This window comes from Pocillopora damicornis, chromosome 14 (genome assembly GCF_964200805.1).
Source record: "Pocillopora damicornis chromosome 14, jaPocDami1.2, whole genome shotgun sequence".
Classification (NCBI taxonomy): domain Eukaryota; kingdom Metazoa; phylum Cnidaria; class Anthozoa; order Scleractinia; family Pocilloporidae; genus Pocillopora; species Pocillopora damicornis.
This window is the reverse complement of record NC_142683.1, coordinates 8,574,115-8,592,500: the sequence shown is the minus strand read 5'-3', so window position 1 is coordinate 8,592,500 and position 18,386 is coordinate 8,574,115. Positions and strand designations below refer to the sequence as shown.

General features: G+C 39.4%; 2 protein-coding genes across 2 annotated transcripts; both read left to right on the top strand.

Moving 5' to 3' along the window:
• Positions 1 to 342: 342 nt before the first annotated feature.
• LOC113677368 (uncharacterized) lies at positions 343 to 9,779 on the top strand. The gene is made up of 7 exons (XM_089194842.1): positions 343 to 397; positions 587 to 676; positions 1,423 to 3,131; positions 6,359 to 6,612; positions 7,132 to 8,022; positions 8,429 to 8,537; positions 9,149 to 9,779. Exons 1-7 carry the CDS (start codon positions 343 to 345, stop codon positions 9,176 to 9,178), a joined length of 3,138 nt encoding a protein of 1,045 aa, XP_089050968.1. The 3' UTR covers positions 9,179 to 9,779.
• A 1,899-nt stretch (positions 9,780 to 11,678) lies between these two features.
• LOC113677356 (toll-like receptor Tollo) lies at positions 11,679 to 15,042 on the top strand. The gene is made up of 2 exons (XM_027194173.2): positions 11,679 to 11,808; positions 11,989 to 15,042. The coding sequence occupies exon 2, from the start codon at positions 12,028 to 12,030 to the stop codon at positions 14,902 to 14,904; it is 2,877 nt and encodes a 958-aa protein (XP_027049974.2). The 5' UTR covers positions 11,679 to 11,808; positions 11,989 to 12,027; the 3' UTR covers positions 14,905 to 15,042.
• The last annotated feature ends 3,344 nt before the right edge of the window (positions 15,043 to 18,386 follow it).

Below are 18,386 nucleotides of genomic sequence, written 5' to 3'. Positions count from 1 at the left end.
AACTGTCTCGTGAAGTGGAATTTTCACATTGTCTTGTGCTGGGGTGGTATTGTTAAGAAGCACACTTCGAAAGTGGAGCTTGCACAATTTTTCCATAGAGTGATGTATTATTACTCATACAGTTATGTACATTGACAGTTAAGATTCTATCCTATGAAGCTTCCAGTAGATTAAATAGTTTACACACCTATAGGATTGTTGTTGGCCATCGTTTACCCAAGTTGATAAGTTTACATCATTTTGCTGAGAATTCTTGTCTTTATGTTGGTTCTCAGCCTTTAAGCTACGGTTGGACACATAGAGGACATTGGGGAAATATGTTTGGTTTTGTTACAGTCTGTCATGGTTATGTGGGTTTTGACATTTTATGGATTTCTGTATTTTAGCCTGTACATATGTGAGTACAGGTGGGACTCTTGCAAATCAGGATAGTGAGGAACTTGCAGTCAGAATTTTGAGCTGAAGCTCATATCACATTTTAATCCCATCTGCAGCACCCTAAATTGTAACAAATGCATTCAAGTTGGAGTTCAACTAGTTTTTTCCTTTACCTTTCTATTCATCTTGAAAATAATTTTCTTCTCAGCTACATCAGGTGGGAAAGTCCAACAAGATGATTCTCTGGAAGACTTCAAAAAGATTGCACAACTAAACGGAATTACAGTTTGCCTACCAGGTAGGAGAAGAAAATGGTTTAGTAATATATTTTAAATGCACATATGTACAACAGAGTTGCAACAGAGTTACAATCCTCATAACTCGTTTTCAAAGGTTTTATCCCCAGCATGAACAATAAAAGAGTCCAGCATTCTCCAAAACCATTATACCATTAATGGTGCTTTGCTGCTTTGGATCCTTTTCATGACATTCCATTTTCACTTGACTTTGCATCACTAAAATAAAATTTAATGAAAATTTTTAACAGAGCAGAAAAACAAATTTTGTCATCAGAAAAATATTCTCCAGTAAATATTATATGATTTAAAATCAAATTTAATTATTAGACTTTACTCTAAATGAGACATTGAGAGGGAAAGGGTGTAACGTTTGATTAAGTTCTCTGAACTAATTCCCCATATATATCACACTTAACTAATTTTCTATTTATCGTAAGCTTTATATTTAAATCGATATGTATATATCCATTTGATTAAGCAGTGTAATAAGATTGGATCCACATCAGGATTTCTTTTATTTTTTTACTTATGCACTTTACCAGATGAAGAATGTTTGTGTGGAACTAGTCTCCATGGAAAAAAGACAATGGCATCAAATGTCATTTACAGAGTGTACATGTTTGTTATTAATGCACATGATGGTAACTGACTTTGTACTGCAGAATCTGTAGACTACCTGTTACACATATAAATTGCTTTTGCAATGAAATCGTTACATTAAATTTCTTCTCTGTGTTATCTGTAGGTTCAAAGGTTAAAAAAGACAGTGACAGTGCCTATTCACAGGTTGCTGGGACTAATCCAACAGACGATTCAGTTACCAGACATTGTGAAGGGATGTGTATGTCAACATCTCACATCTCATCTCTATGGGAAAGTGGTTCACCTTCCCCAGTCGGCAATTTTTTTGAACCGAACAATAATCACAACGATGTTACATGTTTTGAGGAAAAAGGAGTGATAGGGAATGAAGTTAGACATGAGTCATCTGCCACCACTAACACACTTGATCTTTTCAAGATCAAAGCAGCTGCGAGTGGCATCAAAGTTCAATATGTCACCGAGTTAAATGAAAGCCAAAAGCCTGAACTTACCCAGTTGGGAAAGCAATTTTCCGAGAACTCTGAAACAGTGTTGGGAATGGGTGATTTAGTTACATGTGTATCAGCAGACAGCGACAGTGCCACTACCAATGTGGAGCATGCCAATGAAGCTGAGAGCTATGCCACTATATTGCAGTATATGGATGAAAATACTAGACCAGAGCGAGAAATTTTCGGTGAGGACAGTGAAAACAAATCAAAAATTCACAAGTATGACGAAAAAGCACGCTTATCAGAAGTGAGTGAAGAGATGGAAGCAACAACTACGTGCAGCGAGGAAGGCACAGCCTCTGATGGAGGTACAAACAATGCAAGGGAAGACCAACATGATAATGAAGATGTTTTGAGTTCTTTGCAAGAAGATGCAGAAGTTGTTGTATTTCAAGAAATCGCGCACCACAAAGGAATCAAAGTCGGAAACTCGTTACGTACAACTCGTTTATCCACCATCTCTTGTGAATCGGATGTGGTAGAAAGTATAGAGGCAGATGGGCCAGAATTTTTGGAATTCACTGAAGATGCCCAGATTGCAAAATTTCAAGAAATGGCGCGGTTAAATGGAATTAGAGTGGGTGGTAAAAGACAGGAATCGCCTTTCTATTCAGACGATAAGGAATCGTTTACATCAACACATGCTAAAGAAAATGACTGCTGGTCAGAGACACCATACTTTTTCGGGGAGCACTGCCAAATTGTAAGTTTTCAAGAATTCGGACGTGTTAAAGATATCAAAGTGACTGGAAAATTTCCAGACAGTTCATCCTGTTCTTCTTTGTCACCTGCAAGTAGTGAAGATAATTTATGTTATCCATGCAGAGAAGGCAGTCCACTGATACCTCCAGCATGTAGGACGGCGGACACATTTGAGGAGCTAGCTAACAGGAATGGCATCAAAATTGGGAAGGTAGTCACTACCGCTGCATCAGTGGATGCTCTTAGGCCCCCGCGTAGTAGTGAAACTTGCTCCTATGACAAGTCGCTAAAGAGAGAACCTACAGCTGTTTTTACCCGTGAAGCTAGCGCTCAAACGGAAGTAAATACAGCAGATTACTGGGGTCAGACTTGCGAAAAAGACCTTGGTCTTTTCAAACGTACCACAGGGGTACAAGTAGATGCTGTCAGGGAAGCATTTGAACAGGAATTTAAGGAATGGAAACTTGATGACAATGCTGCTGGCAATGATGAAGAGCTGTGTTACAAAGAACTGTACCTAACAGAACGGAATGCTTGTGAGGCACTCAAAGATAGCCTCCAGAATGAGAAGGATGTGTCAGCCAATACTAAACATTGCTACAAAAGAGTCATGGGGGAACTCAAGGAGGAACTAAAGAGCCAGACAGAGGAAATTGAGGTAGTCCATGGTACTTAGAGATTATTGTTTATTTTTGCGATTGGAAAACGTGTTGTTTTCGAAATACATGCGATAAAAGTTTCGTTTCAAAAGACGAATCGATCCTGGTCTAATCGGTGTTTGCGATTCATGCGGTATTTCCTTTAGATTACATTTCTGACTCATCCATTTCATAAGTAACCATTCGGTAATGAAACACGAAGTGCATTTTTACCAGGGATGCAAGTATGGAAAGAGCTTAACAGTAGCTGACCACTTATATTTTCCAAGCCGCAAAAACACAAAAATGCTTTCGTTAGCCTGTTCATGTTAAGAAATGTCCGATATTTCTAATTTTCGGGAAGCGTCGCAACCATAAGCGATCGAATAACCATTTATTTTATTTTGTCACACTACGTTCAATCGATTGAAATTTGCCCACACCACCTCGTATTTTTGTGGTTCCTGATGACGCCCTTTCATTCTCTTCACTTCCCAGCCAAGTGACGTCAATTTCTTTAAGAGAAAGTCTAAAAATTCACTGCTACCTCTCCTTTCGTGATGTTTCTCCATCTCTTGCTAATGCACAGCATGGGTGCCAAGATCGTCTCAACACCGCAGGATAGGTGTCGTTGCTACGAATGGCGCAAATATCTATAAACTCCTGTTCTGTAAGGTTTCGCGGGAAAACCAGCAAGACAAATATGGCGATTATGACCGTCTACATTGCGCTATTGGGTTCTCTGATGAATTCTGCCAAAGATTTTGCCACTTTTTGCAAATGAATTAGTGCAGCTAAATCGTGTCATGTCACTGCAACAGCATTATCTTGGGAAAGATTTATTCTTACGATCCGAAATTGGTAGACTAGACTACATACGATGAGGAAAATTTACAGCGCAGTCCGCCACGGTCAGCCACGAATTGACCGAATATGAAGGTATTGGATCTCAACCTAAATTTAATAATGACATAATTTGGATAAATTTGTCAAAGTAAAGTATTATATGGCGGACTGCGCTGAAAATCTTTGTTGCCTTAATTTTTGTGCATGTACCAAACCATTCCTAATAACATTTAATTGGCTCGGATTTAGAGAAGTTCTTCCTCAGAGTGCCCTTTGGGACACACGCCTCAATTCCATGAAATTCCTCAAATTCAATGACACTGAGCTAAATTAAAGTATTTTTCTATCGGATTGATTATATGTAAAATCATATGTTAATTAATTTAAGTCATTGCAACAAATCCGCCATGAGATATTTTATTCCCAAAAATTGTCGAAAATTCCCCAAATTAGTCTCCAGTACTACCTTGAAAAGGTTGTAGAGAAGGATAGAGCATTCAGGTGTACATGAATGTGTGCGCACCATTGTCATACCTAATACTGCTTGCCCGAGGATTTAGGTAGTGACATACCATCACCAAAAAGCCATTCGATGTCATTTACGTACTTGTACTGTCTTAAGGTTTTAACAGCAGCCTAAATTCTTGAAAAGACCATTTGTGTTGAGTATAGGAACCACTAATGATGAATAAACAGGGTAAGTTGCTAAAGAAACTTCGGTGCTGCGTCGGTTGGGGATTATAACAAGATAATTTTGGTTTTGTCAACTAAGTTGGCAATATTAATTGATTACCGAAAAGAGTTTCAAAGCTGGCGTTTCGAGCGTCAGCCCTTCGTCGGAGCGATTGGCGTTATTCGCTCGAAACCTCGGGTATGAAATTAACATAATCAAATCAGTTGATAAAACCAAAATTAACTATTCATAATGTAGTATTGTTGATCAGCCTTTCATATATTTGAATTGGTAGTTCTCGACGAATTCCCTTTGTGTGACGTGCATAAAGGACTTGTTCAAGAGAACCCTCCCCTTGTATGGACCTCGTTTTCGTATTAAATATACTTATGTGAATTCCATAAATTGATTCAAACTGTTCCTTTTTCTTTTCTTTCCCTGTGCAAAAACTCTAGTACTTATATTCATTTCCGGTGGGTAGCGTTCCATCTCAAAATATGCGCGTATCTGGAAGCTTTTTTAGCTTCCAGTATAACTGCAGTATTATATATTTAGGAATGCGCTTTATTCATAATATTCATTGTGGGTAGGCAACACGCAGAAGTAAAGTAACGAGTCGTATTTTGACACTAAGCAGTATGTTTTTTGCTCTCCCCGTGAAAATTAATAGCGGAGCTCGCAGAGCGTGGCCCCATAATTACACAAAATAGTAGTAACCCATCAAGCCGAAAAAATTTGGATGTACGACCATACGACCGTACAAGGTGCTACTTTTAACATGCGTGGTCAACTGTACCGCGGGCACGCCAGCGCCACAGCTTTGTTCAGTAGTCCAGTGGTCAGTGCACTGGGCTCCGAGTCGGACGACCCGGGTTCTAGTCCTGGCCGGGGCAAGGCGTTGAGACGTGCGGGAAAAGAAAAATGCGAGCTCCGCTTTTAGGCTTGGCTAAATCTATATGTTATTTCCCTTTTTAGGGAGAGCGAGCTTCGGGATGCGGGAAAGGGCGGGGCTCCCGATGGTGCTCACAGCAAATGTAAAGTGGTGGCTCTTGGAAGACAAAAACAACAAAAAAAGTGAATTTCAAATAAACCGCTTTGAAATCGATTGCTTCGCTCTGGAGAGGTGATTGCTTTCAGGGGCTAGCGACTAACCAGCAATGTCCGCGTGTTGATAGGCGACGCCAAAGGCAAAAGCTTGTGCTTTGTAGAAAGATCGAGACATTAGAGAGAACTTTTTAGATTAGTTTGATGCACGAGAGCAACTTTTTTGGGTGTCGAAAGTAACATAGGATTATTCTGGTTTTGCTTTACATCGCTCTATGATTGGCCTAGAAAACTCGCGCTACTTTCTCAGCCAATCAGATTCAAAACTAAAACCAATCGTCACTTGGTTACCCGTGTTTCCCGCCCTTGAGCCGGTTTATTTGTTTTCACTTTGAGTTCCAAGTGGCTCCTTTAGTATTTTTCTTTGTTCTGATTGGCTGCGGTGATTACTTTGCTGTTGGTTTTGCTCCGAGGAAATTCTCTTTACGAGATGATTTATTTGACCGCTTGTGTGGGATTCAATGATCAAGAACATCGTTAACCTAAAAACTTTACTTTTATCATCAATTTTCTCATTATTTATTGGAAAGTTGTAAACTGATAAGTGCTTAAACTGTTTGATATTGCTTTGTCATAAATCTTTTTAATAAGTTACAACTAAAGTTGTATCCACCTAATTTCCAGAAACTAAAAAAAGATCTAAAGACGGTGAAGAAACAGCAAGAAACAGAAGCTAAGAGAACGACGAAGGATTTAAAGTCAAAGGAGGAGGAACTAAAGTCCACTAAAGGCTCTCTACAGCTAAAGGAAGTCGCCATTGAAGGCCTAAGATCGATAATAAAAGATCAATCTGAAAAGCTCAAAACTGTAGAGGAACAACTCGAGGAGACGAAAACTTTGTTTTCCAGTATGAGGGAGAATAGCGAGTGCAGTACATGGTAAGTACTCAGAAAAACAATGCTCTATGAAAACAATTCAATATCAAACATTTTTTCCTATTGCACTTATGTGAACCCAAGAAAGAAAATACTCATGCAAAATCTCAAGTCTTTTGAACACTATCTTAATAATCTGTTTAGTAGTGCTGAACTCTCCATACGTAACTTTCCAATAATTTGGTATTATCAACTGAGTTGATAATGTGAATTGGCCACAACGTGAAAATTTTCGTGATGGGAACTAAGGATGTTCATGGTTATTGGTACAGCGTATCCTTATCGCCCTCCCTGAAGGTATGACTGCTGGCGACAGCTGGTAATAATGTGTTTTAACTATATTCTTGGAATGAATGCAATATAAACCCGCTTCCTCTACTGATTTTTTTTCTCGTCTTGCCATAACCTATCGTAAAACTGCCTGGCTGATTTCAAATTTAGAGTTTATTTCTTTTTTTTTTTTAGTTTTTATTCTTTTTTTGTAAATCTCGTTTACATCTTTGATATTTGCCCTCAAAATAGCGCCACTCACCGTAAAGCTGTAAGTCACAGCTCGCAAAAAGAAGCTTTGAATGATCAGACTGACGATGGATGGAAACTTTACACTAGTAAAAAATCAAGAAGCACTTTGTTTAAACAAATATGTGGAAAAAAAGGAGATGGAAATCCACCCTCTGTTGGATCGGACGAAATGTGCGTCAGCAACGAGGTGAGTCTACTATCGTCATTCAGACAAAGAAATGGTGATGGCACCCGGCTGCACGGTGGAGAAACTACCGTACAAGCTTTGAATTATGCGGACTGTGGGATGGCTTCGCCAGAGAATAGGGAAACTGTAGCGCCAACAGAGCAAGAGACAAGAATCCAAGAAGTTATTCAAACACCCTCTCCTCAGGATATCTCTAAGACAGTTATCCAAAATGTAGAATCCTCTACAACTCAACCGGAAAACAACTTGTTGTTGTCTCATGTTTCGCCAAAAGCAGGGAATGGAAATGAAGGATATGCAACAAAGCAATCTGCTGAGGCTGAGGACCAACGTGCAGCACAAAAGTCGTCTTCCTCAGATGGTCGCAATCCTATCTTACCTACTAACATAGCAGTGCCAAACTTAACAGGTCAACATCAAACACTTCAGCAGTTCCTTCCTATTCAGCCTCAGCCTTTTTCTGGTCTCCCCACGCACATTATAGCCCAGTACCTGGCAGGCCTTGTGGTTCAACCCAAAATTACCTCAGAAAATAATTTGCCTGATAGTTGTAAACCGCTGCGACCTCCTCCTGGCCTCTGTACCGAACCTGTACCAGCGAAGGATCAGCAACAACTCTCGCCTCCAGCTCGTCCAGCTGGAAAATTCTCTTCGTTTGAGAAGCTGATGGAGAGGCTTCATAAAAAGTTTCCAGATAAGAGCAGGTGAACTAGTTTAGGTGTTGAGCGAGAGCTGTGTACACCGCTTGTATAGGAAGCGCTTGGGAATGCGGAAGTAGGTGACATTAAATGTCAGCGACTCGCGTCTTTGTAACTTGGCGCTTTCTTGGTAAACCTCACATACATGCAGGTCCACATAGTTATTGCAACAGCTTTTCTTCTTGCTCTAATTAGTTCATGAAGACTACATATGAAACATGCGCTTTAGAGCCTTGATGGTGATTTATGACTGAAGCTGGACTGCAAGAATTTTAACAGGTTCTTGAGTAAAATAGATATTTGTACTTCGATAATGTTACTACCTATCTCGTTTCACTGTTGTTTGACCCTCGAAGCACTCATGTCAAAAATGGTCCTGCTGTTTATTTGACATGCGATTTTCTTTTTGCAGACAAGAATTGATTGTTTACCTAAGGAAAGCAAAAGCGGCTGCTGGAGTCGCTGGGTTCAGAGGCAAACACATAGCTCATGTGATAAAGTGTGTCGAGGAAGTAATTGAGGTGAGTTCCTTATCCTTCCTCTATGCCTCATTGACATATCCATCTTAAAAAGAATGTTTCACTGTTTTTAGCACTTGATACCCTTACGTCAGCGTGTTTATTCTCCATACCGTTCTGAATACATTTCCTGAGGTGCACTTTCTCACCGTTACAGAAGAAAATTCCCACTTCAACACACTTCAAAGCATGCGGTCCACTCTGTCAATGCTACGCATGATTGTTTCGCTACCGCTGACCAACGTACTGTAGACGTGTTCACAGGAACAAACATATTTCGGTAGCTAGACTGACCACAAATCGAAATCAGAACTGGCTGTAAACTCGTGCCCAGACCAACGCACCACAGAAAGCCCATCAAGATTAGTGTTGCAAGCCATAGCAACTGTCAACTTTTACCATTACGTTGTTACGTGACCCTTTGTCAAGAATGCAGGTCATCTGATAGACTGAGAGCAAATGAAAAAGTGGTATCGGTGGTTCGAATTTCTAAGAGCATGCCTCTCTGTGAAGGTTTAAACGCATCCGCCTTTGATATTTACTCTTAAACTTCCTGTACTTTAATTTGGTCCACGTTTGTATTTGGAGTGAATCTTTTTTTTCCTTTCTTTCAGGAAAAACCAGACTTGAAGAGTGCTAAATAATTGGTGTTGGATGTTGTGTTCAACCTGTCCAAGTTGCTGACAACTTGTCCATCGCTCAACAAGCGTCAAGAACATCAAGGGATCTTGTTGAACGAGAAATTACTGTTGGTCGTTTAGTAGTTACTTATCTGTTTCCGTTATCTTCTTGCTCAGAGACAAGATGAATCCAACAAAGACAATTAATGTGAAGTTTTTTCTTACGGAGGCCTCATCTGTTTGTTTTTTTCTTGTTTCATTATATGCACGCTTCTATGGATGAAGGGACCTTTCTCTGCTAATAGCCTGTCATAGTATGCTGTAGGTTTGCTCGATCCCGCGAGTCTGAAAATTTGATGTGCTACGAATAACGTTTGCTAGAGATATGCACGAATGGGTAGATTCGTACCCTTTTATTAACTTATTTATGCCGGATACTGCCGAAAATTTGCAATGCTCATCACGTACATTTACAAAACTAATGACTGTTGTGTTTGACTGACCGGTAGCTGTAGTACTTCAGCCTATTTATATAGTCTCTACAATTTCGTTTTCCTTTTTTTTTTTTTTTTCGATGAATGTATATATTTTGATTAAATACCAACTGATATTATTTGTAATCGAGTATGTGCCAGATTGTCGACTGAGAAGTTTTAATGTTATTCTAAAGAATATTCTTTGCGATTAACGAGGCTATCGATGGGATGAGGCTTTATGGGAAGTACGGAGGATGTGAGTGCTCGCGTACTTACAGTTTTCATACCTAATCATTTTTGCCCATTGCAACCTATCCAAGTTGCACCAAATGAGACCTGATCCTCTCCCCGTCCGTCAAAATTTTGTCATACACGTCACGTAAGCTATATCACGGTTTATGATGTGTGACTTGAGGTCTGTCTCAATCTTCTCTAGTCATAAACATCCTTTTTGACCTTCGGAAATAAGACTTTTATTTTGAATATTCCGGTTTAGCGTCCATTAGTGGCGTGTTCATCTACTGTCAACAGAAATGAGTTCATGTAAACATGGAAGTGAAGGCACAGCGGATGTTGCTGACGTAATATTCTGGCCGTGCGTGGTTCCGTCCACTTCTGTAATCTATAGAAATTGTCTGTATTTCTATTTTTGCCTCCGTATTATTGTGCTTCAAATGCAAGGAGGTGAAGTCATGTCTTGCAATAGTAAGCGCATTTCTTATTGATGAACGAGTTGATCGGCATGGTAGTTTGAGTATTTTTATCGACCGGAAGTCTATGACGCGGCTGCCTTTGTGTTTGTTTTCTCTCTAGTACCTCTGGCGCGGACATCATGATTTTACATTTCCAGTTGAGAAAGCTACAACTTAAATACCACTTTTACAACGAGTAAATCACAAGCAAACATTATTTGGCAGTCTCCCCTCTGCTGAGGCTAAGGGACTTTTATTTTGCGGCCTTAATTCAAGCTGAAATATGGTTAATTAGTGTTGTTGCCGCTAACGCTTTACGTAGTCTTTTGATACACCGTGACATCAGGATGCATATTCTCCATTCTATTCTCTATACATTTCTTAAGGTGCTGACAACGAGAAGCCTCTGTAATTGGTGATCATTTCCTTTGTTCTCGTGACCTTAACGTGTGATTTAGGGGTGAAATTGTAAGGAGAAATTTGATGCTTGTCACTCTTTGAGGTCAAGGGATAAAGCGAAAAAAAGTGCGTGGAACGTGTGCTCTGCATGGGTTCTTTTGATGCACCCCAACAGGCAGAGGTGGCCTGATATAAACAAGTCTAATATTACGTCACTGTCCTTTTATTAACGAGGAATTAAATTTCCCCCTGGAGCAGATATGTGATAACGATCTTGTAAATCAGGAAGCTCCTTTTAATTATCGTGTTGGTTTTATTTGCGATGTCTCTAAGACTCTATGAGAAATCTAAGAAGCTTATGACAATCAGGCAAATCATGTATACCCTTGGTTTGACTTAGTGTCATTGTTGGGGAACAATATGTGGAAGTTGAAAATCTTTCGACCGAATAACGTCTACAAATTGTAGCAGATGCGTTACATCAGAGACCAGGCCGGTTGATTATGGAAATTTCCTTGATTTAAAAATAATATTTGCCTTTTGTTTAAGAGCTAGAGTCACGATAAAGGGTGGTCAAGTATTTTGACCTCACTTGCCTCAAGCTAGTGCAACATCCTGGAAACTCCGAAAACGTCAAAACAAGCATGCAGCACAGGGTTCCGAGGGAGAGGCTATTAAACGTTATGTTATTAATACAAGGCTCATTTGTACTTGATTTTGATATTGGATTTAATACTTGAAAAATATTAAATCTCGTGATGGAAAACATAAATAGATGTGTGGAGGTGCACGCTTGACTGTTTGGATTGAACATTCATGGATGACTGAAAATTTGAAAACAAACTTATATGTGGAATTTGTTTTTGTATGTCTGATATCATATCCTTATCGGCTTATCATAAGTGAATACTCTGACACTGACTCAACTTTCCAAAAATAGATGAGTTTGTCTAAAGGTATAAATCAAACTTTCTTAACTTCAGTTTTCTTTAGCTTCGTGTTCTGAACTTAGCAAACTTCCGATAAAAGTGATAGCTTTTTCCACAACTCATGGACGCCATGGGGAAACTGTTTGAAGAAGACAGTGGTGAGTGAACCTCTACCCTTGTCTCTTTTTTAAATTTGTCGTGTTAGTTGCTCTTTTTACACTATACATGACTGTGTTTGATGATTCAAGAGCAAGTCTTACCCCGCTTGTAATAGGGATGTTATAACGCTAATCATACTTTGAAATAAATTTAAAGATAGCGCCGTTAATTTTTTGCAGGCCCCGAATAGACCTCACTCATTTGACCGCCACCTAAAGATGACTTGGAGCCTTACGCTTTTGCTGCGTACCATAATTTTTCTGCTATTGATAGAAGCTTCAAATGGCCATGACGAAAGTAAAACGTCAACAGACATGATACAATGCCTGAGAAAACTCTATCCATCTTCATTCAAGACCAGACAAGGCAATCCAGTACCAAAAAAACAGGTAAGCTGTTCTATCATGCCACACACTGGGGCCCAGCACCAGTTTGACGTAAGCACTGCATTAGACCCTCGCATAAAAAATGACAGATTGTTGTTCTTGACTGTACATATACAGTGCCGCGAACCGGCGGAAATCGTTTTTAATAATTCGCACAACGTGGCCGACAACTTTACAATGTTGACATTGATCATCAGTGGACCGTGTCACGTCTCAATGAAAAATCTTGCCTTGTGGTCAAACGTGACTGATTTTCACGGACTTGGCTTTAAAGAAGGAAAAAATGGACGTTTTCCAAAACTTTTAAAGGATTATGCATTTGAAAGTGAAATTCAAAGTCTGGTAAGCTTGAGAGCCTTATCGCTTGATAGCAATTTCACCCTAGCTATATTGGATGCACTCTCCGAAATTACGGGTGTAAGGTCGAAAATGGCAGAACTCGCGTTGACAAATCTCTCACTCAAAAGAATGCCAGAGAAACTACAAACAGTAATGCCTGGACTACAAACACTCGACCTACGATTTAATAAATTGACCCAGCCACCCATCTTTCCCTGGAATAATACCGCTTTAAAGTTTCCTCATGGTTTAATAGGAGCGAAAGGGTTAAAGGTAAAGACACTTGGAGGTAGTGACGTCGATGCGGACAATTATGTGCGTAGTTTAAGACTAGATGGCAATATCATTCAAGATTTATCGTTGCACGAGTTCCACGGATTTCTGCACAAACTTTCACTTACAAGAAATGGTTTGCAAACAATTGGAGCGACAAGCTTTCAAAATTTGAGCGGAATTCAGGCGATCGATATCAGTAAGAACAATATTCAAGAACTCCCATCCCAGTTGTTCCATGGCTTAAACTCTCTGACCGAAATTCAGCTGCATGAGAATAACTTATCTGTTGTTCCGGCGGAATTATTCAGAGGCTCAGAAAATATCATGAAAATTACTTTGGGACATAACAAGATCAGGAAAATCGCTGGTGGACTGTTTAACTCCTCCAAAAGACTTCTGATTCTACATTTAGAAGGGAACAGAATCAAAACAATCGAAGAAGGTGCTTTTTCAAATAGTTTACGAGAGGTTTACCTTCAAAATAACGTTCTCTCCTTCTTTCCCATTTCTTTATTTCGCCTTCAAAATGTGTCAAAAATAGATCTCTCTTTTAACGCGTTAACCTTTCAAGATCTTATCAATCTTGTAGAAAATTTAGATTTTGAGACAGACAACGTCTCGTTCCAGGAAACTCAGCCTAAACTACTTGATTTGAAAAACAACAACTTTACGTCGTTGAGCATGCAAGGCGTAAAGGAACCTGATGCACTGAAGCTTTCTCGTTTCTTGGAAATTTACGAGGTCAATTTAGAGGGTAATCCTCTCATATGCGATTGTAGTATAATAGCTATCAAGCGCAAGATAGAACTCCTCTCTAAAAATAATCCTGGCTCGAAAATGCGCTTCAGATCTTGGAAATGTGCTTGGCCCGAACAAATGAGGGACAAAACCATCCTTGAAACTAACGCAAATGATTTGATTAAGCAAAATGAACCGAGACAGTGCCCTGAGGAATGCTCGTGTTTTGAGAGATGTTCAGATCAAACTGTTGTCATTGATTGCCAAGGAAGGAAACTCGACATAATGCCAAAAACACTGCCAAGTAGTGATTCAATTCAGCTCAACTTAAGAAACAACTACATCCGAGATATACCAAGACATCCTTATCTGAAAAACCTTACAGCTTTGTATTTGACGCACAACGAGATCCAACGATTAAATGAAGTGGTAGTAGACAGCTTCGAAAGGATCAGGATTCTCCATATGGATTCAAACAATTTGACAACACTTCCTAGAAACATCGAGAATCTTTTTCTCACTAATCTTGCGTTACATGATAATAATTTTGATTGTAATTGTTCAACGAAGTGGATGAAAAACTGGCTGCAGAATCTTAACGATAATGGTCAGGTTGAGAGAGTCGAAAATATTCTTTGTAAGTCGGACAGTTCCATGGAGGAGAAAGCAGTTTACATATTGCCTGACGAGAGATTTGGCTGCAATGGAACGGTGGGTCAGAGTGTTAGATCAACTAACACTCCGAATCCTACTTCCTCAGTCATCACTAGTGCTGTCCTTGGAACTTTATTGGCCATATCCATAATCATTTCTATTCTCGTGCATGTTTACCGAAGAGAACTCAAAGCAATCATTAACACCCACCTAAACCGGTGGCCGTTTGGGGGCAAAAATGACTCGGATTCAACGAAGATATACGATGCGTTTGTATCCTACAGCGAAAATGACCGCCACTGGGTTGTGAATATACTACAAGAACGACTAGAAAAACGTCATCCAATTTTTAAACTGTGCATTCACCACCGGGACTTTGAAATCGGTACACCAATAGTCAAAAACATTTTGAACAGCGTGGAAAAGAGTAACCGTATGCTCATAGTGTTATCTCGCACCTTCTTACAGAGTGAGTGGTGTATGTTAGAGTTTCGTACAGCGCACCACAAAGTGCTGGAGGATCGCCTTAAACTGATCGTTATTCTGTTTGATGATGTGACTTTGGATGAGCTGGATGGAGAAATAAAGCTGTACTTACGCACCAACACCTACCTCAGCATCAAAGACAAATGGTTCTGGGAGAAGTTGATTCATGCCATGCAGAGTAACAAAAAAGAGAAATTCCAGAAACCTCTCTTGTAAGCAGAATAATGTCCACATAATCACCCTGTCACTCCCGGGAGTGACGAAGAAAAATACTTTTTACGTCAGAGTAAAAATGCATCATAAGAAAGAAGATGATAAGAAGGTGAGAAACACAATACAAGATATCGTTTGAGTTTACACCAAATTCACAGAGCTGAAATTGAATACATGTATATCAGACAGCGTAGAGAATTATATTTACCTCTTTGGAGTGAAAGGGTTAACGAACCTTATATTTTTAAAGGAAATCCATCTCGTGGATGTATGTCTTTTTACGTTCTATTGTAGGAGCAGTTAGCGTTTTAGGGGCTAAAACATTGTCCCGTGTTTCTCAAACAGGGTTGACAGCCATTCGATTCATTTGAGACTACCGGCTCAGTGATTGTATAAGTAATATCAAAATCACTTTCAAAACTGGCATGACTCACAGCGTGATATTTTTTTACCCAATATTAATAGAGGAAAGTACATTTTCGATTAGAATGAAGTATACAATGGAAAAGTTATGACCGTGCACCAAACTGTACAGAACAACTTCAAAACATCTGGCCCCGGTTGTTCGAAAGCCGATTAGCGCTGACACACGATTAAATGTCTTTCGTTTGGCTTCCACTTTCATGTGCATTCTCACTTGCCGCCATTTTAATGTTTCCCTCCAATTTTATTTTTAGCGCGTAGCCGCGTAGCTCTTAATAACCGGTTTGACTGGTTTAATCTCAGCTTAATCGTGGGATGGTTAATCAAAGGATAAATCTGCTTCCAGGAACGTTATTTTACTCCAAGATTAGCTATCCTAGGGGTAATAAATTTAATCGTCGATTAACCTCTAATTGAGGTATAATTTCATCGGCTTTCGAACAACTGGGGCCTGCTTCTTAAATGGCGGCAAGAGCTTCGATTTATTTGAACATTTATCTTATAGTTCCCCTCAAATTTGTGATGTTTTAGAGAAATTGTATTCTTTGATACATTCTATGTCGATATTGTAAATATTTTATGTAATATATTATGTATTATGTATTCTGTTCCAGGACACAGAAATAGATTGTCGGAGTTTATCCTTAATTGTACATATTTGTCAATTTTCTAATTCAGTCGGTTTTTACATATATTTTCTTGTATTCAATTGCTGATCGCACATTATTTTGCAAACAATTAGCAGTAATGTCGCAATCTGGTTGGCCAATTTGCCTTTTTCGATAAGAGTACAGACAACGTTGCTATCGTCAACGTGTTACGTAATGTTCACGAACTGGATAATTAGTTTTATTTGATGTCGATATTGTGGTAAAAAATGAATTGACAGTGGTTTAGCGTGATCTATCCTCTTATCGACAAAGAGGTTCGTCATCACAGCGGTTAAGATTTGTTGCACACCCACTCGGCTGCGCCTCGTGAGTCCACAACATTAGGGACCTTTAGCAGTTAGGACGGCAACGCCAAGGAAGAAAATGAATGCATATTTTCAGTTGGAATTTCGCGAATGAATGGATGTGTTTATCATCTCCTACGGCGCCACAAGTTAACCTCAGCATAACGTATGAGAGCGGCGCTGAATTCATATGGAAACTTAAATAATCTGCATTCGGGGTTTCCTCTCTCGGACCACGCGAATTTTGATTATTTCATATTGTTATTTTGCAGAGGACGGCTAAGAAATGTACACAGTTTTAAAACGCACGCGCTGAGCTATTATTCTGCTCATTGGATCTTTGGTTTTTCCACGTCCTCGTCGCAGTCGTAGTTCGCTAAAGGTCCCTATTGACGACTGTGATGACGAATATGGTTGTCGATAAGAGGGCAGACCACGCTAAACCACTATTGATTTATTCAATTGTCCGGCCCAACGAGTATGCAGCGTGTTCACCTGATATCATATCGAAAAATCTATACAATTAAACTTGGGCTCCGTCTACGGTGAAACCGGTTAATTTCACATACAAAACGGAGTTTTTGAAAACACTTTCCAAACCTGATACATGTAAATGTCAGCCGTTTGCGTTAATTGTAGACGGAAAGTCAATCGACTGCTAAAGGCACGGACCCGACGTTTTTTAATTTCTATGTACTATGAAATTCATCTCCAAATTTTTCCAGCGGATCGGTTTCATAATTGAAACATAAACAAATTCAACTTTTGGTGTGATTTTAGTTTATGGTTTATTCAGTGGCAGATACTTGTTCATATAGAGTGAAACGTAGAAATGCGTCTCTATTTCTAACTCGACCCAGTTTGTCTACCTAATCGAGTCGTAATGGTTAGGGAGACAGCGATCAACCTTGGAATCTTTCTCCCTCAATTCATTATCGAGCCGCGCGCGTTGTGAAGACGATTGGGGACGAGTTAAATAAATTCTAATTAAAGTCTGTTCACATCTTTGTGCTCATTTTATTTTATGCTAGAGGTGAATCTCTTTCCTCATCCATAAGAAAGAGAGAGGACAGAAGAGAGGTTTAGGAGCCCTTCCCGCTGCTAAAACTTTGTTTAGCAGCGCAGTTTGAAGACGAATACGTAAGCGATTGCATTACGATAAGTCACATACATTCCTTTTACAACCTCTGCGATCTGGATGTTAATGCTTTTGTAGAGATTTAAGGCAACCGTTTATACTCAGGATACCCATGACTCTATTTTAGTTCCTGGTAAGGCTATTACTCCCTGACCTAATTAACGTTTAGCGATATTAAGCATGCACTTTCACCTTTGTATGATTTTTTGGTTAATTTTTGGCCATTTGAAGGACGGTGATCAACCCCTTAAAATCCTCTCAACAAACTCAGAATCTCTCAGCCACCTTTTTGCAGCCGGTAAAAAATCTCCGAACCGTTCGTTACTTTTTATAAGACAACCCACCGGTCCCTTTTCGGGCTATGCACTTTTAAGAAAAGCATTTTGCGTTGTTTCGTTAATAAACAATCCTTCTGTAAGAGACATACATGTCATTTTCCGGCTGGTGGTCCTTTATGAAGATTGTGTTAAACGAAAGTTTTTTTGCTTTTTGTATTCGTCGTCGTGCCATTAAATCAGAGTTTCTACCATTTACAAACCGTTGGAGCTCTGTAACGGTTTGTAAATAACGAGCAATATCAGGTGCATCCATTTCTTCATAAAAAGGCTCTAGATGAATTGGTTAAAGTGACTATGTCAGTCGTCTCGGTCCATAAAAAAGCAAAGAAAGACTTTGTCCAACATCCAGTCATCGTAACCCGACGCTTGGTCAATATATAAACATATATAATGAATCTAATTGCAAAATTTTCCGACTAATGATCATTTCAATGTCAACTTTTGTGCGAATGTTCGTCCAGAAACTACTTATAAGGAATTCTCCACTAAAATTAACTCTATTGTTGTCAAGTTGTGCGCCGCGAGAAGCACAAGATTGCGCGTCATCACAGTGCCGTACGACAAACAAACATGGCTTTACATGGTCAGTTTAAAAGTGACCTTCCTTTCCAATTATATAAGTTGCGTCGAT

Coding starts and splice junctions, on each gene's coding strand:
- LOC113677368 (XM_089194842.1), top strand. CDS start 343: ATGGTTATGTGGGTTTTGACATTTTATGGATTTCTGTATTTTAGCCTG. Junction 398..586: donor GTATTTTAGCCTGTACATAT/GTGAGTACAGGT, acceptor TTTTCTTCTCAG/CTACATCAGGTGGGAAAGTC. Junction 8,023..8,428: donor AAGTTTCCAGATAAGAGCAG/GTGAACTAGTTT, acceptor TTCTTTTTGCAG/ACAAGAATTGATTGTTTACC.
- LOC113677356 (XM_027194173.2), top strand. CDS start 12,028: ATGACTTGGAGCCTTACGCTTTTGCTGCGTACCATAATTTTTCTGCTA.